General features: G+C 39.4%; 1 protein-coding gene across 2 annotated transcripts in view; it reads left to right on the top strand.

Annotated features, from left to right (window-relative positions):
- LOC140491626 (tudor domain-containing protein 7-like) overlaps positions 1-24,952 on the top strand; it is a 118,130-nt gene that overhangs the window by 92,527 nt on the left and 651 nt on the right. For both annotated transcript variants that reach the window (XM_072590085.1, XM_072590092.1), the window contains exons 12-16: positions 3,243-3,329; positions 5,921-6,055; positions 8,612-8,722; positions 8,834-9,330; positions 19,569-19,729. In XM_072590085.1, the coding sequence (XP_072446186.1) occupies positions 3,243-3,329; positions 5,921-6,055; positions 8,612-8,722; positions 8,834-9,330; positions 19,569-19,729 (991 nt within the window). The remainder of the gene's footprint in view (positions 1-3,242; positions 3,330-5,920; positions 6,056-8,611; positions 8,723-8,833; positions 9,331-19,568; positions 19,730-24,952) is intronic.

The following is a 24,952-nucleotide window of genomic DNA, read 5'->3' as shown; positions in this document are numbered from 1 at the left end:
TGTTCTGCCCAGCAGAGTGTCTCCTGTACACTTGAGCTTTCTCCCTCATTTAATCACTTAAGTGCATAAGTAGTTTTTTTTTCATTTTAGGGGTGTGCGTTGGTTTTATTTTCATGAAAAAACTAATTTGAATATTTGTCATTATTTGTAGATTTATCTTTTTAACAATCCAGCATAGTTTTTGGTGATAAATCCATGTCCCCTTGGCAATTGTAAATTCAATTTAAACTTTAGTTTGTCACTAATCCTACTCCTTCTCAAATCTAATATCAAATCCCATATCGTGGTCCCCACTAGCAAGATGTTCCCTAGCTGTTAGATTATTAATTATTTCTGCCCATTATTCATCACTAAATCTAGATTGATTTAGTTTATTGTGAATCAGTTGATTACACAGTGCTTACGAGAGGAATAGGTTAATACATTAACATGATTTACTGTATCTGTGCTTTGAGTGCATGCAGGTTTTTTTAATAAAGTTAGTATTTCTTTTGGCAGGGAATGGAGTGAACTTTCCTACTCAGTCATAGTCATATTCATTGGGTTGTGTTTGCTTGCCAACTTTGGGGTACTTTTGCTGATTTGCATTCTCCCCAGAACTGGCTTAGATTTTCGTGGCTGGGCTAAATGTATCATATATTTCCACTTCTAGGTGGATACCAAACATGACTCATTCAGATTAGGATTTACCTCAAATATGTTTAAGCCATATCTCTTGGTGGGAATCTTGCTCTGTCATCTTTGACTTTTCCATTCATAGAACATGTATTGCATTATTAATTGCATTGCTTTTATTGATGAGGAAAGGAAGAAATAATAATGCAATTTATATTTTGTGCAGTGTATGAAACATACTGATTCAGTCAGACCATGCCACGATAAGAGTCCTTCATCTTTGATTGCCCATTATCAGGTCAGATGCTAGAAGGATATAAATAATAGCCCAGACTTACTCATTGTGTATGCTCTCTTTTCAGATTTGAATTGCTGTAGTGCCCAATTGTATTTTCACTTTAACTGTGAAACTACTTCCCAGTGTTTTGGCCAGGACTGGCCCACTTCATTTTCTCAACAAGTTTGCACATGAAGCACTGGACACAAAGCAGCAAAGTCACTCAATACTCAGAAGAAAGTAATAAATTGACAGATTTGGACAGGCCACTCAGAATGCAGTGAGCTTATTTCAGAATGATATATTCTCTAGTTACACAAGCCAATTTTAATCAAGTAAATATTTCAGATTTACACCCAAATGTTGCAGTTCATTTTGCAAAACCTAATAATTACCAATACTTCTGATCACCAAATATATCTTGGCCTTCAAACAATGTTGTTTTGCAAAGGCACAATTGCCATTTTAAGGGCAGACAAAATAAACAAAACACTCTGAATCTCAACAGAAAAGATTTTGAAATCCAAGTTTCTGCCTTTTTTTTAACCATTTTTTAAAAACTGATTAAACAAATCACCCAATAACGTAGCTTCCCCCACTTTTCCTAATCCACACTGTTTGGAAACGGAGTAGGAAACAGCTAATTGGCTTTTCAGAAATACAAGTGTAATTAGTCTGTTAATTGTCTAATCTAAATTAAACAAAGAGAACACAGCCCCTATATCGGATCCGATACCCTAAAGTATTTTACAAACAGTAGGTTACTTCTGAAGCAGACTCACTGTTGTCTATGTAAAAACACTAGATAGTTTGTGCTCTGCCATGTTTCACTAATAGAAAATAAGTACAAGATAAATGCACTCATTTTTGTTTCAGGGAGAAATTTTGGCCAGGGCACCAGTAAAGTTCCTGCCCTTTATATTCTGAGCATGTAATTGAACCCTCAGATTTAATGTTTCATCTGAAGGATATCTGTTCCAACAATGCATTTCAGTAGTGCATTCAGGAAGGCAGCTCACCACCACTTTTCATAGACAAGTAGGGATGGTCAATTAATACTGACTCAGCCAGTGAAGCCCCCATGAATGAAAAGAAAATGATGTGTCTACATCTGTAATGCAGTTTGAATCTATGATATTTTTGTTTGAGAGCAGTGTGCTACCAAATGGGTCAGATAGATGGCCCACCTCGATCACTTTTGATACCTGAACATTTAAAAGCCATATAACGTCTAATTAACCTGTACTGTATAAGAGTGCAGCTCGAAGAACACTCAGAAAGTAGCCCACTTGATTAGCACCTGTCCTCCACCTTAAATCACTTCACAACTGGCACAACCGGTCTACTATAATGGACCACGTACAGTATGTACTGTATCACCCTCACCCAAATCATCAGCAACTTTTAATTTTGTGACCTTTGCTGCCCAAGAAGGACAAAGGTTTCAAACATATGAGAAAACCTCTAAAATTGCTCTGTATCTCACATCATGCTTATGTGGAAAGAAATTGCCATTCATCACTCATTACTCGATTAAAATCCTAGAACCCCTCACTTACAGAAGGCTCTGGTTCAGAAAGTTGATTCAGAATGGGCAAAACAGTCTTGACAGTCATACCATAACCCCGCTGCAGAGCATCCCGGTGCTGGCTTTTTAAGTGCATATTTGTTTCCTCCTTCTGACTAAAATTTCCCAGCTGCTGGGCTGTACCAATTTTCACCAACATTATTTGTATAACAATCTGCAAATTTCCAAAACTCACTCCCCTTCCACTCCATCATTTACATGTAACTTTCTAACGGGAAAACAGGCCTACAGATAGTTTTCTGTCTTCCTCCTAGAAGATATTTGATTTGTGTCTTCTGCCCAGACACTGGTAATTAAAATACATCCCAGAAACTGTTTTCCCATTCTGGATGTTAGTATTCCTCATCTTCACATTTCTCATTTTCATTTAAGCCATCCTAGTTTAACTTGGGCTGGACAATGATACTAACCTTTTTTTTATTATTGGACTCTACACAGTTGCTACTTAAAGCTTTTGAAGACGCTGAGTATTTTGGGTAAAATATGCATGAAATCAGTTGGAGAAGAACGTTTTGAGCAAGTGAGCAGTGCATATTAATTTAGTAGGCCTGTTCTATAAAAAGGCACAGGTTTTCTTGAGGGAACGTTCTGTTCGTTTTCATGTTTTTAATCTTGTAATTTATAAGTGGTGGGGCAGTGTAGAATGGGTTAGTGAATTCATCTTATGATTTGCACTGTAAAGTAACATTTTCAAGATTCAAATAGTTGTTCACGATCACTAATTAATTCACAGTGTTAAGTGTAACCTTTGTTTAATTTCAGCAAATCACATCGGACTATTTTGTCTCATTACCTTTCTGTGGTAAGCGCTGTTTAGCGCGATGGCGAGGGAAATGGGCACGCGTAGAGGTAAGGGTCCACCAACTGAAATGAATCCAGGTCTGATTTTCTTGGCTATTTTTATCTTTTATCATTAGCAGGGAAGATAGTATTTTTCCCAGTTATCTTTCCTTTTTCTAGAAAATCTCTCTCATTCTGGGGTGCAGCACCAAAGCACTATGTTTTCCATTAGATTGTCACCTTTCAGATGGAGTTCAATTTAGTTAAATGTGAGGTGCTGCATTTTGGAAAGGCAAATTGGAGCAGGACTTGTACACCTTAATGGTAAGGTCCTGGGGTGAATCGCTGAACAGAGAGACCTTGGAGTGCAGGTTCATAGTTCCTTGAAAGTGGAGTCACAGGTAGACAGGATAGTGAAGAAGGCGTTTGGTATGCTTTCCTTTATTGGTCAGAGCATTGAGTACAGGAGTTGGGAGGTCAAGTTGTGGCCATACAGGACATTGGTTAGGCTACTTTTGGCATATTGCATACAATTCTTGTCTCCCTGCTACAGGAAAGATGTTGTGAAACTTGAAAGGGTTCAGAAAAATTTACAAGGATGTTGCCAGGGTTGGAGGATTTGAGGTATCAGGAAAGGTTGAATAGGCTGGGGCTGTTTTCCCTGGAGCTTTGAAGGCTGAGGGATGACCTTGTAGGGGTTTGTAAAATCATGCGGGCATGGATAAGATAAATAGACAGTCTTTTCCCTGGGGTGGGGAGTCCAGGACTCTTGGGGATAGGTTTAGGGTGAGAGGGGAAAAGATATAAAAGGGACCTAAAGGGCAGCTTTTTCAAACAGAGGGTGGTACATGTATACAATGAGCTGCTAGAGGAAATAGTGGAGGCTGGTACAATTACAGCATTTAAAAGGTATCTGGATGAGTGCATGAATAGGAAGGGTTTGGAGGGGTATGGGCCAGATGCTGGCAAGTGGGGCGAGATTAGGTGAGATATCTGTTTGGCATGGACGGGTTGGATTGAAGAGTCTGTTTCCGTGCTGTACATCTGTATGACTCTTTGAATGTTCCAAAATTATCTGTCACTTCCATTTTGCTAGACTGCTGGACTGTCTTAACCTGTGGTCAATGGCTCAAGAGCTCTGCTCTATTTTTTGTCATCATTGCTTTCCCCGTAGAATACCGGTGATTTTCATCCTCTCCTCACTACCCTGATTCAGGAATCTAACTAAAAATGTACTCAAATTTTTTAACCATACAAGTCCTCCTTACTAACATCTAAGGGTTAGTGTGAAAATTAGGGGAACTGCCTCATAGATTAGTCAAACACTACTGAGGTGGAGACTTCAATCTTCATCACCAAGAGTGGCTCAGCAGCATCACTACTGATCAAACTGGTCAAGTCCTAAAGGGGAGTAGTTCAAAGAATCAACAAAAGGTAAAAAGATACTTGACCTCATCATTACTTATCTCCCTGCAACAGATACATCTGTCCATGACCACCATATAGTCCTTATGGATATGAAGTCTTTTCAACACATTGAGGATGCATTCCATTGTGTTGTGTAGCACTGCTGATGTTCTGAATGGGATAGACTTAAACAGATCTAGCAGCTCAAGACAGGGCACCCATGAGGCACTGTGGGCTGTCAGCAGCAAAATTGTACTCAATGTAATCTGCAACCCGAGTTAACATTTTGGGTTGAGTGACCCTTCCACAAATGCTGCCGGATCTGCTGCACTTTTCTGGCAACCTCTGCTTTTGTTTCTGATTTATTGCATCTGTAGTTCTTCTGGTGTTTGTAATCTGCAACCCTGTGGCCTATTCCCCAACTCTCATTACCATCAAGCCAGGGTATCTACTCTGGTTTGATGAAGATTGCAGGAGGATATTCCTGGAACTCCCTATCAATATTGTGGGTGTACCTGCACCAAATGGATTGCAGTGATTCAAGAAGACAGCTCACCATCACCTGTTCAAGGACAACAATGGCTCAGCTAGTGAAGCCCAAATCCCATGAGTGCTTTTTTAAAAAAGTTGGCTTTCTTTCTATTGACACTAGAGAGTAGTACGGTGCTTAGTATAGTGTTGTTTGTGAGTGATGTACCTGAGTTTAGATTCCAAATATCTTGTACCACCAGTAAGCGTTGTCAAGTTGAGGACCAGGCAGTTCTGTCTGAAAAGAAAAGTCAGAGGGCCTTTTATCCTGATAGTGAAGAAATATTTTGTAGTACATGCCTGCTGACAAAACTGTATCTTCCATAAAATTAATCATAACATGGCAGTGAAATAGGCTGGAAGAAATGAGTGACAAACTTATGTTCCAATGTTCTGAAATAATGAAGGGATGTTGCCATCTATGGAACCATGTCCTAACAACAGTGAAGAAGTTGAACTCCGTGGAAGCAAAGTTTTAAGTTGGAAGAAAACTGTTCCCAACTTTGGAGTATACAGAACGCTGCTCCTCGACGTGACAGTTGAAACAGCTGATAGTCAAAGAGTACAAAATACAAGAATAACCTTACCTACTTGTATTACAGAAATTACAGTGATCTGGATGTATTAAATAGATTGTTTAAACTTTCATAACGATTGTACAGCATTTAATATGCGATATGTTTCTGTTGATATTCTTAATAATTTAAATGCCTTTTTTTTTTAAGATTACCAATGTACATGGGACAAGAGTTGTGGACATTCTGTTCTTAGATACTGGAATAGTTGCATCTATTGCAGTGTCAGAGCTAAGGGAAATTCCATCTCCACTACTTCATGATTTTGTATCCGTTCCACCGCAGGTAATGGTGATTATATGAAGCACTTTTTCTACCATTACAATGTATTAATAAAGTGCATACAGCATAGCAAAAGCCATAAATTCAGCCCAACGTGTCTGTACAAGCTTCCCCCCACTTCCAATCTGGCTCATTTAACCCTATCAATGTATCCTTTTATATTCTGAAAAAAATATAAAACGTTAACTCTGATTTCCCTCCACAGATGCTGCCAGACCGGCTGAGCTTTTCCAGCAATTTCTGCTTTTTGTTTCTGATTTCCAGCATCCACAGTTCTTTTGGTTTCTAGTGTCTTCTTTTTCCTTCTTTCATATCTTGGTTCCCCTTCAGACAGCTTATGTTGTTTGTAATAAACCATTCCTGTCCTAACATTCTAACCACTCGGAGTAAATAAATTTCTCCTTCATTCTTAATTGTATTGATCACTAACTGTTTTAGAATCATGACCACTGGTTCTGGTCTCACAAGTGGGAAATATTTCCTATGTAAAGTTCATGAAAACTTTTCATAATCTTCAAGGTCGCCTGTAAATCATTTCTGGAGAAAAGAGACCCAATATGTTCAGCCCTTCCTGATGGGGAATAATCCTTCAGATCTGAATTTTCAGTTAATATTTTCACCATCCCAAGTAACTCGATAATCTTTTTATGATGTGGAGAGTTGAAATACACACAATACTCTACAAATGTCTAGTCAAGGTTCAATATCCATTAACGCCACTTCTCTGATATTCAATTTTTTATCTATATAAATGAATCTGTATGTTTGGATTTGTGCTCTTCCATTCATTATAAATTACAACACTTCTTTAGTTAATTTACTTATACCAAAATTCCTGTTTTCTATTATTGGTTTTGACAATTATCAACCAACCAAAATGAACACCACCATCTATCACTCTTGAAAATAATTGGTAAATTATGGATCTGTTCTGCAAATTATTGATGTCTTTCTGTATTTTGGTGCCATTCTCTCTTTTTCACTTACACTTTCCATTTGGTGTGATCAACAGTTATGAACTAATTGTTGACTCTAAGTGATTGATGTAAACTGTGAACAACAGTGGTGTTACCATTACTACTTGTGGATGATCTCAACCCAAAATTATTATTGTAATGGATAAGACAGCAGTGCTTAGACAGCAACTTCAATTTTGAAATAAATTGGGGGTGAAGTTTCTCCTATTCAATAAACATGGTCATGTGTTTCAAATAAATTCAAAACTCTAAATGAAGCAAACCTAAGGCATTTCTCAGTTACAAAAAAAATGTTATGCTCTTCACGAGGTATTTTCTTGCTATTTATCATTTAGTAAATCTGTTTTAAAAATTATTTTTAAAAATGAAATTCATTTCATTGAGTTGAAATGCATGGATGCAACTTAGTAAATATTATTTAAATATAGAGTAACTGCAGAAATCTGCAATACAGAGGGATCTGAGTCCCTTTCTACATGAATCACAAAACGTTAGTAGATGGGCACACTAAGTAATTTGGAATGCAAATGGAACATGAGACTTATGCTCTCCCCCACCCCCAAACCTTTGCAATAAAGTAGGGAAATATTCATGCAACTGCACAGGACATTAGTGAGACCTCATTACATATTGAAAGTTTGGGTAGTCTTACTTGAGAAGGAATACATTTGCATTGGAAGCAGTTTGCAGAATGTACACTAAGCTGGTTCCTGGGTTAAGGCATTCTCTTGTGATGAAACGTTGAGTAAATTGGGCCAATCGTCATTGAAATGTAGAAGAAGGAGAAGTGAACTTAATGAAACTGAGGGAACTTAACAAGATCGATGTTGAGGGGATATCTCTCTTGTGGAAAAATCTAGAACAAAGGCACAGTTTTAAAAACATAAAGGTTCTCTCCTATTTAAGACAGATGAGGAATTTCTTCTGAGGGTCATTAGTCTTTAGAATTCTCTTCCACAAAGAACAGTGAAGACTGGTTCACTGAATTAATTCAGGGCTGAGTTCGACAGATTTTTGATCTATAAGGGAGTCTGGCGTTATGAAGGACTGGCAAAGCTACAATTATTAACCATGACCTTATTGACAGATTAGTTTGGTTCAAAGGACCAAGTGCCTTCATCTCTTATACAGGAATTGTGTATGTACATATAATGCCTAATCCCTTGCTGAACTGTCTCCCTTCTGGAAGGAGTTCCTCATGGTTTGGTATAATTTTAGACACTGGCAACCCTTTAGGGCATCCTGCATATAGCATTGAATCTAAAAGGCTATTACCTCTTAGAAAGACAACAAAACAGTTGAGTTTGATCATGCCTTCTGAGTTTCCCAATAACACATTTCAAAAGGGAGCACTGGCTTGTACCAAGAATAAAATTTGTATACAGAGGAACCTCGATTATCCGAATAAGATAGCAAGGTCCCTGATGCTTGTCTAAACAGTGTTATCCGAACATTTGATTATCTGAACATTCAATTATCCGAACAAAATACTCCTTCCCGTGTTGTTTGGATAATCGAGGTTCCTGTGTATTTTCAAAGGCTACATTTTCCTATTTGATTATGTCAATTATTTCCTTCTCAGGCCATAAAATGCTGCTTAGCAGACCTCACGTTTAATATAGGCATGTGGACTCCGGATGCAGTACTGTGGCTTAGAGACACTGTGTTAAACTGCTGTGATTGCAGCATTAAGGTCAGTGTGGGATGATTGTGTTACTGAAAGACTACCTTTTAATTTGATGTCAGTAATTTTTGTCTGAAAGACTTAGGTGTAATTGTTTGTTTTTTTAAAAAATATTTCCAGGTTGTGAAAGTTGATGAAGCTAAAGGACTCGTTCATATTTACTTATTTACTTCAAAGAATTTCCCTAATCCAGAGCGGAGCATTAATCATAAAATAACAAATGCAGATCTGTGGAAGCACAGGAAGGATGTTTACCTGAGTGTTGAACGGAATTCTACTACTAGCTTTCCAAGCAATAAGGGTGATGCAAATATTGCCTCAGAGTTTGACACTAAAAGCCCAGTTAAGGACTTTGGGATTGCATCTATCAAGATGATTGCCCCACACATTGTTCACAATGTGCTTCCTTCTCCATTTGTTCTGCCACAGCCTGGTGAGCACATGGATGTCTTCATTTCAGTTGCTTGTCATCCAGGGCACTTTGTTTTTCAGCCCTGGCAGGAACTGTACAAGCTAGAAGTTCTCATGGAAGAAATGGTTCTCTATTACAACAGTACTGAGTGGCAATCTGTGCCAATAGAAAAGAACAAAATATTTGTTGCCCAACTGGATAACAAGTAAGTTTATAAATAATTTACTTTAAGCTACCGTGAAGTACCAATATTAACAGCAAATGCAGATATGTCTTTCCAATGCAGGTGGATGTATCAGACTCTTCTGGTTACTTAGCAAGATCTGATGCAACATTTACTGTTATGATCAATAGGTTCTTGAGTCTTCGTTATGTACCAGAATTTTTTAAAAAACACTTTGTTTTGAAAGTGACAAAGAGTACTTGGCTAACTCACTATTTCATTTCAAATAATTTGCACAAAACAGCAGATTTGACTTGTGTAAAAATAAACTTCATTATGTGTAGTGCAAAGTGTTTCTAAGATTTATGTTGAGGTGTGTTATAACAACTGCCTGGAAACCCTAAAAGTACCAGAGTTCCCTATGCACACATTGATGTGGGTTCATGTATTATCTGGCTTGGTACCTGTGTATTTATGCCTGAAAGCACAAAAGGATTGATTTAACAAGGAAGAATACATAAGAAGCTGCAGGCTTTTTGTGATATATCTGTAAAAGTATAAATAGTACACTCTAGGATAGTAGCATAGGTTAAGGTACTTCTTCACATGAGGAGTTTTTTTTTTGGTGACCAAGTGTCACTTTCACTCAATTTATCGTCTCCTATCTCATGGGAATGGTGCTACATGTTGAAATTTTACTTCCAGAATTTAGCTGCACAATGTCACCTCCTATTTGAAGAAAATGCTACTTTGTTGGGGGTGACCTCCTTTGGTTCAGCTTAAGCAGAGCTCTCATCTGTTTGTTTAATGAGTCTAAAAGATCCCAAGTTATTATTTCAGAAGCAGCAAAGAGTCCCCTGGTATTCTGCCAAATATTCCACCCTCAACCAATGTCATCATAAAATAACAATTTAACAATCTTCATTTTATTTCCTGTTGTTCCTTGTAAATTGGCTACTGTGTTCGCTTCAGACAAGGATGCTCATCAAGAGTAATTCACTGGTTGTGAAGCACTTTGGGATAGCCTGTGTGTATCTGAAGCTATTTACCTTCCATATTGTTATAATTGTTTCACATTCAGCTTTTAGTTGTATCATTTTTCTAATTACTGGTGATGATACTTGGAAGGTGGTAACATACTAGTGGGAAGAGTAGGCTGCATTGTTGGATTTGTGTATACGGATCATGTTTAAAATTACTTATTTTAGTTGATATGTAGACCTGAAACTAATTTACTGTATTGTAACATTACAATATTATACCTCAATTATTGTTCCAGATTAAACAAACACAGGCTGTAGACTGAACCTTATCTGTACAGCTAAGATACTCAGAATCATTACAATGAACCCAAAATTCAGTTTGTCATTCCTAAGTCACTCTTGACTTCAATTCAGATTGTAACAATCTGAATTATTTTGACCAGATGAATCTACTGGCAATCAATATCGACACAGATGTTCAATGCATTTGCTGTTCAGCAGTGCCGTCACAAGTTATTAAGCCATGCAATCTTCAACTGCAGGGTGTAAGGTCAAGATCCAAATGAATTAACACCTTAAGCTCGATAGAAATTGGATCCTATACAATATGTAATTTTGACTGATGTAGCACAGCAGCAAGAAAAAACAACCACTGGTGTGGTAACATCAGTATTGTAAACTCTGAGTATTTAGCTGTACAGATAAGGTTCAGTCTACAATCTGTGTTTGTTTAATCTGGAACAATAATTGAGGTATAATATTGTAATGTTACAATACAGTAAATTAGTTCCAGGTCTACATATCAACTAAAATAAGTAATTTTAAACATGATCCGTATACACAAATCCAACAATGCAGCCTGCTCTTCCCACTAGTATGTTGCCACCTTCCAAGTATCATCACCAGTAATTAGAAAAAAGATACAACTAAAAGCTGAATGTGTAACAATTATAACAATATTGCATGCAATTCTGGTCTCCTTCCTATTGGAAAGATGTTGTGAAACTTGAAAGGGTTCAGAAAGGATATTGCCAGGGTTGGAGGATTTGAACCACAGGGAGAGGTTGAATAGGCTGGGCTGTTTTCCCTGGAGCATCGGAGGCTGACGGGTGACCTTATAGAGGATTATAAAATTATGAGGGGCATGGATAGGATAAATAGACAAGGTCTTTTCCCTGGGTTGGGGGAGTCCAGAGCTAGAGGGCATAGGTTTAGGGTGAGAGGGAGAAGATATAAGAGACCTGAGGGGAAACTTTTTCACGTAGAGGGTGTTACATCTATGGAATGAACTGCCAGAGGAGGTGGAGGCGGCTGGTACAATTGCAACATTTAAGAGGCGTTTGGATGGGTATATGAATAAGGAAGGGTTTGGAGGGATATGGGCCAGGTGCTAGCAGGTGGGACTAGATTGGGCTGGGATATCTAGTCGGCATGGACAGGTTGGGCCGCAGGGTCTGTTTCCATGCTGTACATCTCTATGACTCTAATAGATGAATTAAAAACTCAGAAATTAATAAGTGTAACCTAATAGCCAGCATGAAGACATAATTGCACAGTTATCAATACTGAGAACTAATAATCCATGGAGATTTAAAGAGATGGACGCTGGTAACAAACATTTGATCTACTATGTCAATTTCGACCCAAAAGGAGTGGTTCACCCTAATCTATCTTTTCAGCTTTTGTCCGTATTCTGTGGGTTGCACTGTTCAAGGGGCATACCCCAAGAATCTCTTAAATGCAGTGAGGGATTCTACCTCTATCACCCATTCAAGCAGTGAGTCTCAGATCTCCTACCACTTTTTTGGGTGAAAACATTTCTAGTACATCCCTATAAGACTACAGCCATGCACAAGCCACCAGTTCCTCTATGGGTGATGAATAAATCAACTCTTCTAAATTATAGCACATGCTAACTGTGTTTTTAAAAAAATGTAGATGCCATGTACTTAACTCACCATGCATTTCAAAATAGATTAACTGAAGCATTGCCTCAACTTTTGCCAACTATTCAATGCCTAAAGTTTATTCACCTGTTAGCTAATAGGCCCTTCAACTCACTCTGTTCAGGCCTCCTATATTTTGGAAACCTTCTAAGCTTGAATTAAACTTCACTTCAGTCCTCCTGTTGGAAAGAAAACAACCCTAGCCCATTCAAACCTTACTCATGGATAAAGTCTCCATTCCTGACAATGTTCTGAACTTTCCTTGCTATTTTCTGTCGTGTGATCACATCTTTCCTGTAATTTCCCTGCTCTTGTATTTTGCATTTTGATTAATAAATAAAAATGCCCTGTCATATCCAGATTATCCAGTTGTCGTGCTACCTTTACCAATCTACAGATTTGAAACATAAGCTCTTCCATTTACCCACACTCCTTCATGCCCCTATTTTTAATGAAAATTCTTTTATTATGATTGCTCTCCCCAAATATTTTACTCACACTTCTACAGGTTAAATACAATTTCTCAATTTTCTCATAGCCAACCAGTCAATTGATATCTACCTGCAGATGGCAGCTTTCTTTCTCACTCTCAACCTTCCAAGAAATTTCAGTATCACCTGCCAACTTCTTAATTATGTCCCAAACTCTAGCATCTGAATTATTGATCAATGTGTACTTTGAAAAGCAAGACACGTAGTATAAACCTGCAGGACTTCATTGCAAGCAACCTGACAGTCACAAAGCACCCATATACCCTTAACTCTTTTCTTGTTTGTGAGTCAAATTTGGATCCAACTTGTTGCTTGTCCTCTAATCCTATGGTCTTTACCAACCCACCTGCTATGTGGGATCTTGTTGAAAGTGTCAATATGTTATATCAAATGTGTTACCCTTATTGGTTTTTCTCAAATTTTTAATCCTAATAGTCAGATTCAATCTTCCTTCATTCCTGATAAAGGGCTTTTGCCTGAAATGATCCTCTGATACTGCCTGACCTGCTGTGCTTTTCCAGCACCACTCTAATCTGGACTCAGATATAATCTTCCCCCTAAGAAATTGCTGACTGCCCATGATAATTCATGCCAATCCAAGTGATGATTTATACTTTTCTTAAAATGTTCAAGTAGTTTTCCCACCTCCAGCATTAAGCTGACTGGCCTAAAAATCATTCTGTTTCTCTTCCTTTCTTTGTAAATAGTGGAACAATGTTAGGAGTCCTCTGGTACCATACCTGTAGCCCTGGAGGTTTAGGGAATGACAATCAGAATCCCTAATTCCTCCCATGTACCTCTTACTCTGCTAGGTCTGGAAATGTATTTATACTTTCAGATACAAAGGCCTGATTTCTCTCCTTTCACTGCTTTGCTATCATTTCATTCTCCTGTACCAATGACACTGTCTGCGCTCGCACTCTCTTTTGTGAAAATAGACACAAATTATGCAATAAGAAATGTGCTATATTTCTGCCTTCACATCAAGTAACCTTTCCGGTGTCTGATCAACTTTACTCTTTTTCTTCTGTTAATCTCTTGCACTGTAAGTATTTATAAAACAACATTGGATTTTACTTGGTTTTACTTAGCCGTATTTTTTGTGCCTCCTCTTTCCTAACTTCCTTCTTACCTTCATCCTGCATTTTCTACAGTCCCAGGCTCTCAGCAGTATGGGCTGTCTGTGTCTAACATAAGGCTTGCCTTTGTTTTTGCCTTCCTCTCTGCTATTTGTCATCCATTGAGGTGTAGATTTGTTTTTCTTACAACATACTTGTTTAGAGCCTCCAATCCTTGAATGCCTTATACTGCTGTGACACTTCATTTACCATCACATTTCTAGTCCATGTTTTCCAACTCAAATCTCAGCTTATTATAATTCACCTTTTTCAATTTCAAGCATTTGCTTTGCTCCATGGGTAGGTGGTAGATTGGAGTGTGGAGTTGGGGGCTGTGATTGTTTTGATGGGAGCAGGCTCATGACACAAGCACAAGTAGGACATTGGTCCTTTCGTGTCTGGCCCACCGTTCTTCTCAGATCATGGCTGATTTGGCCTAGGCATCAACTCCTCGATATTTCAAATATGTAACTACCTTCTCTTTAAATACTCAGGTGATCCAACATCCACAACTCTCTAGAGTTGAAAATTTCAGATATTTGCTACATACTGAGAGAAAAAATTCCTTCACACTTAAAAATGTTGGTGTTATAGAGGTTGTGGTGCTGGACGGCTTAAAGCACATCAAGGTGGATAAATCCCTCTGACCTGATCAGGTGGAATCTTTGGGGGAAGCAAGGGAAGAAATTGCTGGGCCCCTTGCTGAGATATGTGTATCATCAATAGACATAGGCACAGTGTCAAAGACTGGAGGTTGGCTAACTTGGTGCCACTATTTAAGAAAGGTGGTAAGGACAAGCCAGGGAGTTATAGACCGGTGAGGCTGACATCGGTTATGGGCAAGTGTTCGGAGGAACAGGATTTACATGTATTTGGAATGGCAAGGGCTAATTAGAGATAGTCAGCATGGCTTTGTGCATGGGAAATCATGTTTCATGAACTTGATTGAGTTTTTTGAAGAAGTAACTAAGAGGATTGAGCAGTGGATGTGATCTATATGGACTTCGCTAAGGCATTCGACAAGGTTCCCCATGTTAGACTGGTTAGCACTGTTAGATCACACAGAATACAGGGTGAATAAGCCATTTGGATACAGAAATGGCTCTGAGGTAGAAGACAGAGGGTGATGGTGGAGGGTTGCTCTTCAGACTGGAGGCCCGTTACCAGTGGTGTGTGACAAGGATCGGTGCTGAGTCCCTGCTTTTTCTCATTGATGTAAATGATTCTAATGTGAACATAGTGGGTATAGTTAGTAGGTTTGCAGATGACACTAAAAGTGAAGGTGTATTGGACAGCGAAGAAGGTTACCTTAGAGTACCATGGGATCTGGATCAGCTGTGCAAATGGACTGAGGAGTGGCTAATGGAGTTTAGTTTAGATAAATGAGATGGTGCATTTTGGAAAGGCAAATCAGAACAGTATATGTACACTTAGTGATAAGATCCTGGGGAGGAGTGTTGCTGAACAAAGAGACCTTGAGAGATTCATAGCTCCTTGCAAATGGAGTTGCAAGTAGATAGGGAAGGGAAGAAAGTGTTTGGTATGCTTGTCTTTATTGGTCAGTGCATTAAGTATGAGAGTTGGGAGGTCATGTTGCTGCTGTACAGGACATTAGTTTGGCCACATTTTGAGTGTTGCATGCAATTCTGGTCTCGCTTCTATAGACAGGAGGTTGTGATACTGTAAAGGGTTCAGAAAAGATCTACAAGGATGTTGCTAGGGTTGGAGAGTTTTAGCTATAGGGAGATGCTGAATACATTGGGGCTATTTTCCTTGGAACATTGGAGGCTGAGGGGTGACCTTATAGAGAATTATAAAATCATGAGGGACATGGATAGGATAAATAGATAATGTCTTTTCCGTGGGGTGGGGGAATCCAAAATCAGAGGACATAGGTTGAGGGTGAGAGGGGAAAGATATAAAAGGGACTTCAGGGCAACGTTTTCATGCAGCGGATGGTGCGTTTATGGAATGAGCTGCCAGAGGAAGTGGCGGAAGCTGGTACAATTGCATTTAATAAGCATCTGGATGAGTATATGAATACGAAGGGTTTAAAGGGATATGAGCCAAATGCTGGCAAATGGGACTAGATTTATGTCAGATATCTGGTCAGTATGGACAAGTTGGACTGAAGTGTCTGCATACCTCTATGACTCTGTCTCAATTTAAACATGTTCTCTTATTCTGTAACTCTGTCCCCTAGTTTGAGATATCCCCCATGATTGGAAATATCACTTTAGCATCTTGTCAAGCCACCCCAATCCTGTATATTTCAATAAAATTACCCCTCATTCTTCTAAATTCTAATGAGTAAAGGTCTAACATGGTAAGCAATTCTTGACCAGTCAGCCCCCTCTCAGGAATCAGCTTAGTGAATCTCTTTTGAGCAGCCTACAATGCCAGTATATTCTTTCCTAATTACAAGTAACAAAACTACACACAGCAGTCCAGTTACAGACATTTGTAAGAAGACTTAACTATTTTTAATTTCCAATTCTTAGCAATAAAGACCAAAATTCCATTTGCCTTTTAATTATTTGCTGCACCTGCATGCTAACTTTTTGTGTCATGCACAAGAATACCCAGGTCCCTCTAAGCTACAAATTTATGGAGTCTCTCTATTTAAATAAGTCAGCCTTTTGATTCTTCCTACCTCTCTCTTTCCTACATTAAACTACATTTGAAGAGTTTTTGCCCACTTACTCGTCTTCCTGATTTCTCATGTCCTCATCACATCTTGCCATTATCACATCATGCCCTCCCACTTATTTGTGCATCATCAGCATCATACTGTGCATCTTCGTCCAAGTCATACAGATAGTAAATAATTGAGTTCATCAGACTAATTCCTCTGGTGTTTAATGAGCTATGTCTTTCAATCCTAAAAAATACCCATCACTCCTAACTCTGTCTTCTGAGTGTTAATGCTTTGGAAAGGATACAGAAAAGTATTACCAGAATGTTGCTTGGTGTGGGGGATTTTAGCTAAGAAGAAAGTTTGGATAGAATGGGTTTGTTTTCACTGGAACACAGGAGGTTGAGGGGTGACCTAATAGAAGTTTATAAGATTATTAATGGCATGGATAGAGTGGAAAGTATGAGTCTCTTTCCCCAGGGTGGAGAGCTCAGTTACTAGAGCACAGAGTTGCAAGGTGCGGTGAGAAGTTTTAAAGAGATATGTGAGACAAGTTTTTAACACAAAGGGTAGTAAGTGCCTGGAACGTGTTGCCAGAGGGGGTGGTGGAAGCAGACACAATGGCAGCATTCAAGCAGCACATGGAATTTTACTTGAATAGGAAGGGGATAAAGAGATACGGATCCGATAAGTGTAGCCAGTTTTCATATGCAAGTGTAAAATGTAGCAGCGCAGGCTTGGAGGACCGAAGGGCCTGTTCCTGTGCTTTATTATTCTTTGTTCTTTGTTAATCCTCAATCCATGCCAATGCATTATCCTCAATACCATGAGCTTCTATTTTGTTCAGTAATCTTTAATGTGGCACCTTATTAAATGCCTTTCAGAAATACAAACACATTACATCTACTTGTTCTCCTTTACTGGCTCTGCTTGTTACGTCCTTATAGAACTCCAGCAAATGTTTCAAGCAAAATTTCCCTTTCACAAAACCATGTTCACTCTAGTTTTGTTCAGCTTTTATAAATGTCCTGCTATTTCATCCTTAATGCTGAATTCTAGCATTTTCCCAGTGACAGATGTTGGGTTAACCAGCCTATAGTTTCCTGCTTTCCATCTCCCTCCCAGCTTGAACAGTAGTGTCATATTATCAGTTTTCCAATCTGCTGGAACTATCCCAGAATCCAGTGATCTATGGAATATTTCGGCCAATGCCCATTATTTCTGCAGCCACTTGCTTTAAAACCGTAGGATGGAGGCAATCAGGTCCTAACGACGTGTCTGCTGTTAGTTTGTCAAATATTTTGTTCCTCACTTTTAAAGACTGTTGCATGATATTTCCTGCTATTGATTATCTGATAACTTGGGATCTTTGCAATGTCCTCCACTGTGAAAATTGACGCATAACATTGATTTGTTATCTGCTACCTCCCTGTTCCCTGTTGTTAATCAACTAGTCACATCCTCCAAGGGTCCCTTTCTCACTTTAGCTACTCTTTTTTTATTTCATACACCCATGGAAGTGCTTGCAGTTTTTATATTTCTAATGTACTTTCATAATCATTGTTTTTCTCTTCTTATTGCCTTTTTCATCATCCACTGATGGCTTCTACAAGTTCACAGTCCTCTGGTCTTGACCTTTGTGCCTAATTTTCAACTGGATATTCTCCTTGACTGCCTTTGTTAATCATAGTTGGTTTACCTTTCTTGTCCGATCCTCATTTTTTCACTGAGTTAAGAAATATTCTGCTTAAATGTCTGCCACTGCTCAGCCATTGGCCTTTCCCTTAGCATGTTTTCCCAGCATGCTTTAGACACCTCTTCCTTCATAACTATGTAATTGGCCTTATTTAGGTTGAGGACACTGGTTTGCAACCTAGAACCACTCTTCCTTAAAATGAATTTAGATTCTACCATGCTGTGATTACTGCCCCAAGAGGATTCTTAGCTATGAGATCTCAATCTTAATCCTATCTCATTACTCGGTCTAAAGTAGTCTGTTCCCATGTAGGTTGTGCAGTTGTTCTAAATCAATCCCTGATTTACTATTTTAAAGAAAAATTCTTCCTTGTTATGCTTTGTCCAGTCAATGTGCAGATTAAACTCACCCACGACAGTTGTAATGCGTTGTTACATGTCTCCATTATTTATTGATTTGTACTCCAGTGAGACATCTCTTCAAGGCTGATAGACATTTTTCCACCCATGGCATCTTTCCCTTGCTAGTCCTTGTTTCCAAATGGATTCCACGTCATAATTGATTGTGCCTCATCACCACCCAGCACTTCACTGATTCCCTCCTTTACTAACAACGCGACTGACCAATGTTACCCTCCTTGCCTACTACTCTTAATTTGATTAGATAAGATTACTTAAGTGTGGAAACAGGCCCTTCGGCCCAACAAGTCCACACTGACCCTCTGAAGACCAACCCACCCAGACCCATTCCCCTACATCTATCCCTTCACCTGACACTGCGGGCAGTTAAGCATTCACCTAACCTGCACATTTTTGGACTGTGGGAGGAAACCAGAACACCTGGAGTAAACCCATGCAGACACGGGAAGAATGTGCACACACATTCAAACTCCACACAGACAGTTGCCTGAGGCGGGAATTGAACCTGGCGCTGTGAGGCAGCAGTGCTAACCACTGTGCCACCGTGCCGCTCATGGCGGTGATAATGAAGCTATGGTCACTACAATCTGCCATTGAGACCTTGCAGCTGTTCAGCATCATTCCCTAAAACCCAGCCCCTTCTCTTCTCGAGACAACTAACCAAAAGAAATTTGTCCTGAATGTGTTTTTAGAATTGAGTCTGTTTTACATTTTACACTGATTGTAGCCTAGTATATGTTTGAATTCACATCTGTTGTAATGTTATAACTGGTATATGGAAGTATTCAAGAAAATGTAAATAGGACTCTATGATTTTTCTCCTGGGTTACTTGGAACAGTGTTCAAGATATTAGTCAAGATATTGTCAGAAGACTCCACAAAGTAATCCTCATTGATTAGAATTGATGTATGCATTGAAATTTTCAGATCTATTGCTGTTTTTATAAATAACTTTGTCAACTTACTTGTGAATAACCTTTTTGTAATTGTAGATGGTACCGTGTATTGGTGAAAGGAATACTTACAAATGGTTTGGTGTCAGTGTATCAATTGGACTATGGTCGACATGAACTAGTGAGTTGTAGGAAAGTTCAGATGCTGGTACAACAATTCCGTCAATTGCCTTTCCAAGCCATTACAGCACAGTTAGCAGGTGAGTTAACCAAGTAGAAGTTCAACTCTAATGAAATGGATATGATTAGATTAGATTCCCTACAGTGTAGAAACAGGCCCTTCGGCCCAACAAGTCCACGTCCTCCAAAGAGCAACCCACCCAGACCCATTCCCCTACATTCATCCCTGACTAATGCACCTAACACTACAGGCAATTAGCATGGCAAATTCACCCAACCTGCACACCTTTGGACTGTGGGAGGAAACCGGAGCACCCGGAGGAAACCCACGCAGACACGAGGAGAATGTCCCAAGGCGGGAATTGAACTCGGGTCCCTGGCGCTGTGAGGCAGCAGTGCTAACCACTGTGCCGCCCCTTAGAATGCTGCGAAAAAAATCATTTAATAATTATAAGCAATGATATCCTGTCAGATTCAGGGTAGATATCCTTTTCGTTGATGAAACACATCCCATGTAGGTGATGGCCTAGCGGGATTAACATGGGGCTGTTAATCCAGGCTTCCAGGTAATGTTCTGGTGACCTGGGTTCAAATCTTGCTATGGCATTTGATGGAATTTGAATTTCATGAAAGCAAAAACCCATCTGGTTCACTAATGTCCTATAGGGAGGGAAACAGCCATCCCTTACCCAGTCTGTCCGACGCACTCTGGACAATTAGAGATGGGCAATAACTGCTGGCCGAGCCAGTGACACTGCTATCCCATGAATGAATAAAAAAAATTCAATGCAAGTTGAGCGCTTTGAGGACGCTACTTGATTTGAAAAAGAATTAAAATACTTCAAAACAATTAGGCGGCACAGTGGCTCAATGGTTAGCACAGTAACCTTACAGCGCCAGGGACCCAGGTTTGATTCCAGCCTCAGGCCACTGTCTGTGCAGAGATTGCACATTCTCCCCATGTCTGCGTGGGTTTCCTCTGGGTACTCCGGTTTCCTCCCACAATCCAAAGATGCGCAGGTCAGGTGAATTGGCTATGATAAATTGCTCATAATGTTTTTGGTGCATTCGTCAAAGGAAAAAGGGTCTGGGTGGGTTACTCTTCGGGAGGGTCGGTGTGGACTTGTTGGGCCGAAGGGTCTGTTTCTACACTGTAGGGATTCTAATCTAATTTTGTTTTCAGATAGTTTTGAATTAAGATGGTTAGCATTTACAAAAGTTTTATATGGTCTTTATTTGTTCTACATATGAAATTTGATACTTTTTTAACTAAACAGTTTAAATATAAATTGCCATTTGATTAACATATTATTAGTTGAATGTAAATAAACTGTTCAAATAAATGGAGATTATCATTCAAAAGTGCCATGATACTGAGATAAATTGTCACTGGTTTCCATACTATCTGTTACCCAAGCAAACATAATTTTACGTTCTGAAGAAAGCAAAAGTGATACGAGTTTGACTTTAAATCCAAAGATAATTTAAACGTTTTAAAAACTGCTTAAGACTCACTCATATTTGAATGTCCTCTGAACTCCTAGTGAAGATGTCTCGATTATTTCTCAATCTTATCTGTTTTGTCAACTGATTACAGAATTTACTAACATTAAAATAAATTAATCTACAAGTACAATACATACATTTGGAAGCGGCTGGGAGTAATGAGTTTGAAATTGTATTTGTTGCATTTTTCCATGATAGCTGCATTTGGGAAATAATATTCTGGTCTATATGGGGATCATTAAGTTCCTCCATTATTACTAATCTATTTGCACTTTGTCGTATGTCTCCTTCAAATTCTCTCATCAATATCTTTCCCACTAAGTAATAGCATTTACAATATACCCAGTAGCATCTATCACTGGGTGGTTCCTAACAATACTATATTCCACCTCTTGATTTCATCCCCCTCCAGGTTAACTTAAACTCTCCCAGTAGCCCAAGCATACCACACTACAAGAATATTTGGCCTGCTCTGTAATCTTACCTCTAACCCTCATCCAGTCTCTATTGGCTTGCAGTCCCTCAGTGACCCAGTGTCTCAAGAATTTAAAGCTTTTCTGCCTGCACCTTCTGTCCATCTATTTTACCAACTGCATTCATCTATTTTATCCTTTTATTTCTACAGTCATTCACTTGTTGCACTGCAAGCAATCCCAAGATTACTACCTTTTGAAATCATGATTTCTAGCTCTCCAGAACCACTTTGTAGGCCCTCATGCCTCCTATCTATTATAGCCACTCAGTGACAGCCTTATTCCTGTCACAAAGGAGCTACAATGCTTTACTGCAGTTCATATAGATCACATCTACTCCTCTGCCCTCATCAATCCTCTTTGTTACTTCTTCAAAAAACTCAAATTTGTGAGACATGATTTCCCACGCACAAAGCCATGTTGACTATCCCTAATCCGATCTTGCCTGTCCAAATATATGTACATCCTGTCCCTCAGGATTCCCTCCAACAACTTGCCCACCAGCGTCCGGCTCACTGGTGTATAATTCTCTGGCTTTTCCTTACCACCTTTCTTAAACAGTGGCACCACATTAGCCAACCTCCAGTCTTCTGGCACCTTCCCTGTGATGATCAATGATATAAATATCTCAGCAAGAGGACCAGCAATCTCTTCCCTAGCTTCCCACAGACTTCTCGTGTACACCTAATCGGGGTCCTGGGGATTTATCCACTCTCATGCGTTTCAAGTCATCTAGCATTTCCTCCTCTGTAATATGGACATTTTTAAAGATGTCACCATATATTTCCCTGCATTCTATATCTTCTGTGTCCTTTTTCACAGTAAACACTGATGCAAAATACTCACTTAGTATCTTCCCCCATCTCCTGTGGCTCCACACAAAGGCCACCTTGCTGATCTATGAGGGGCCATATTCTCTCCCTAGTTACCCTTTTGACCTTAATGTATTTGTAAAAACCCTTTGGATTCTCCTTAACTCTATTTGTCAAAGCTTGATCAGATGGGTCAATGGGCTGAGAAGTGGCAGATGGAGTTTAATTTAGATAAATGCGAGGTGCTGCATTTTGGGAAAGCAAATATTAGCAGAACTTAAACACTTAATGGTATAGTCCTAGAGAGTGTTGCTGAACAAAGGGACCTTGGAGTGCAGGTTCATAGTTCACTGAAAGTAGAGTTGCAGGTAGATAGGATAGTGAAGAAGGTGTTTGGTATGCTTTCCTTTATTGGTCAGAGTACTGAGTACAGGAGTTGGGAGGTCATGTTGCGGCTGTATAGGACATCGGTTAGGCCACTTTTGGAATGTTGCGTTAATTCTGGTCTCCTTCCTATCAGAAGGATGTTATGAAACTTGAAAGGGTTCAGAAAAGATTTTCAAGGACATTGCCAGGGTTGGAGGATTTGAGCTATAGGGAGAGGTTGAATAGGCTGCAGCTGTTTCCCTGGAGCGTCAGAGGCTGAGGGGCGACCTTAGAGGTTTATAAAATCATGAGGGGCATGGATAGGATAAATAGACAAAGACTTTTCCCTGGGGTGGGGGAGTCCAGAACGAAAGAGCATAGGTTTAGGGTCAGAGGGGAAAGATATATAAAGGACAACTTTTTCACACAGAGGGTAGTAGGTGTATGAAATGAGCTGCCAGAGGAAGTGGTGGAGGTGAGTACAATTGCAATATTTAAAAGGCATTTGGATGGGTATATGAATAGGAAGGGTTTGGAGGGATATGGATTGGGTGCTGGCAGGTGGGATTAGATTGGGTTGGAATATCTGTTCGGCATTGAAGAGTTGGACCAAAGGGTCTGTTTCCATGCTGTACGTCTCAATGACTGTATACCATCCCAGAAATGCCTGTCTGCATGCTTAGAGAAATTTTTCCCAGGTCCTCCTGTATAGCTGAGCCATCAGAACTAAAATAAAGTCAAGAACTGCAGATGCTGGAAATCTGAAACAAAAACAGTTATTGCTGGAGAAACTCATCAGGTCTGACAGTATATGTGAAGATAATGTAGAGTCCATGTTTCAAGTGCAGTGACCTTTCTGTTTCTCTAGCATTTTGTTTTGGTTCCACAAATATTGAACCTGATTGGAGACTCAAATGCCTGGAAGGATCTCTGTCTGTTGGTTGTCCATTTTCCCCTTTGCCTGCATACCTGTTAACTGTGGGTGACCACATCCAGAAACAGTGTGCACATAGTTCAGGAGTTGACTAAGCAGTGGAATTTTATTTTTTCCATTTTAAAGCTAACTAAACATTGCTGTTCAAAAGATGTTCGGTAAACCAAGGTATACAAGCTCTCAGAGAACATCTTCAACTAGTTAATCCGCTAAATGGCTTAAACAGGTTCCTCTCCTTTAGCAGAGCTGACTTATTTTCAGTATAAATACATCTTTCTCTCAATGCTGCATGTATGAAGCCAGGATTTGGGTAAGGTAGACTATAAGTTAATAGAATAAATACACTTCAATAGCACAAAGAGATAGCAGGACAAATGTTGCAAAGCTTTAGAGAGGGTGATTGTACCTAGACACACTTTGGTTCAGAAGGCAGGCACACACCTTAGGTTAACATTTTCTGATTTGAGCAGTGGGCTGGGACTGGAAGTTGTGACTTTGAGTACGGTAGGTAAAAGGATCAAGAAGGTGGGAGTGGAAAAGGCATAGTCCTTGCAACTATTCAACAGGTTTGAGGTTTGAGCTCCCCTTCCATCCATCCCCAGACCTGAAGAAGGGTTACACCTGAAATGTTGTCTTCTCCACCTCCTGATGCTGCCTGGCATGCTGTGTTCTTCCAGCCTCCTGCTTGTCTGTCTTGGATTCCAGCATCTACAGTTTTTTTTGTCTCTAACAAAGGCTGGAGATGAGCTTGAAGTTTCAGGGGGAGGATGCAGTTGTCCATATAGATACCAACTGCCTAATAAGCTCTGGAAAGAGAGATTGCACAGGCAGTATGAGGAATTGGCACTGAATTGGAAGGCAGAACCTTAAAGGTAATAATCTCTGGATTGTAACCTTAGCCACATGCAAATTGCCATAGAATAAAGATTATATTGGTGAATGTATGGCCCTAAGACTGGCATTGGTGTAAGAGAAATGAGGTATATGAACAGCTGAGGTACCCTCCAGAATTTAGCATGTTGACTGTCCAATCCAGAGAATACCCGGTCTGTGATTACTTTCTGAAGCATGGTCTTCAGATTTGTCCTGTTAGAAGAGGGGCAGATTATCAGATACATTTTTTAAAAAGAAAAACCTGCTTTGTATGCAAATGATAGGAGGTTGTAGAACATTAGTTTAAGGAAGTGTTTCTTAACATAAATGAAATGCAGG

This window comes from Chiloscyllium punctatum, chromosome 2 (genome assembly GCF_047496795.1).
Source record: "Chiloscyllium punctatum isolate Juve2018m chromosome 2, sChiPun1.3, whole genome shotgun sequence".
NCBI classification, from domain to species: domain Eukaryota; kingdom Metazoa; phylum Chordata; class Chondrichthyes; order Orectolobiformes; family Hemiscylliidae; genus Chiloscyllium; species Chiloscyllium punctatum.
The sequence above is the reverse complement of the archived record's forward strand: the minus strand, read 5'-3'. Positions and strand labels throughout refer to the sequence as shown.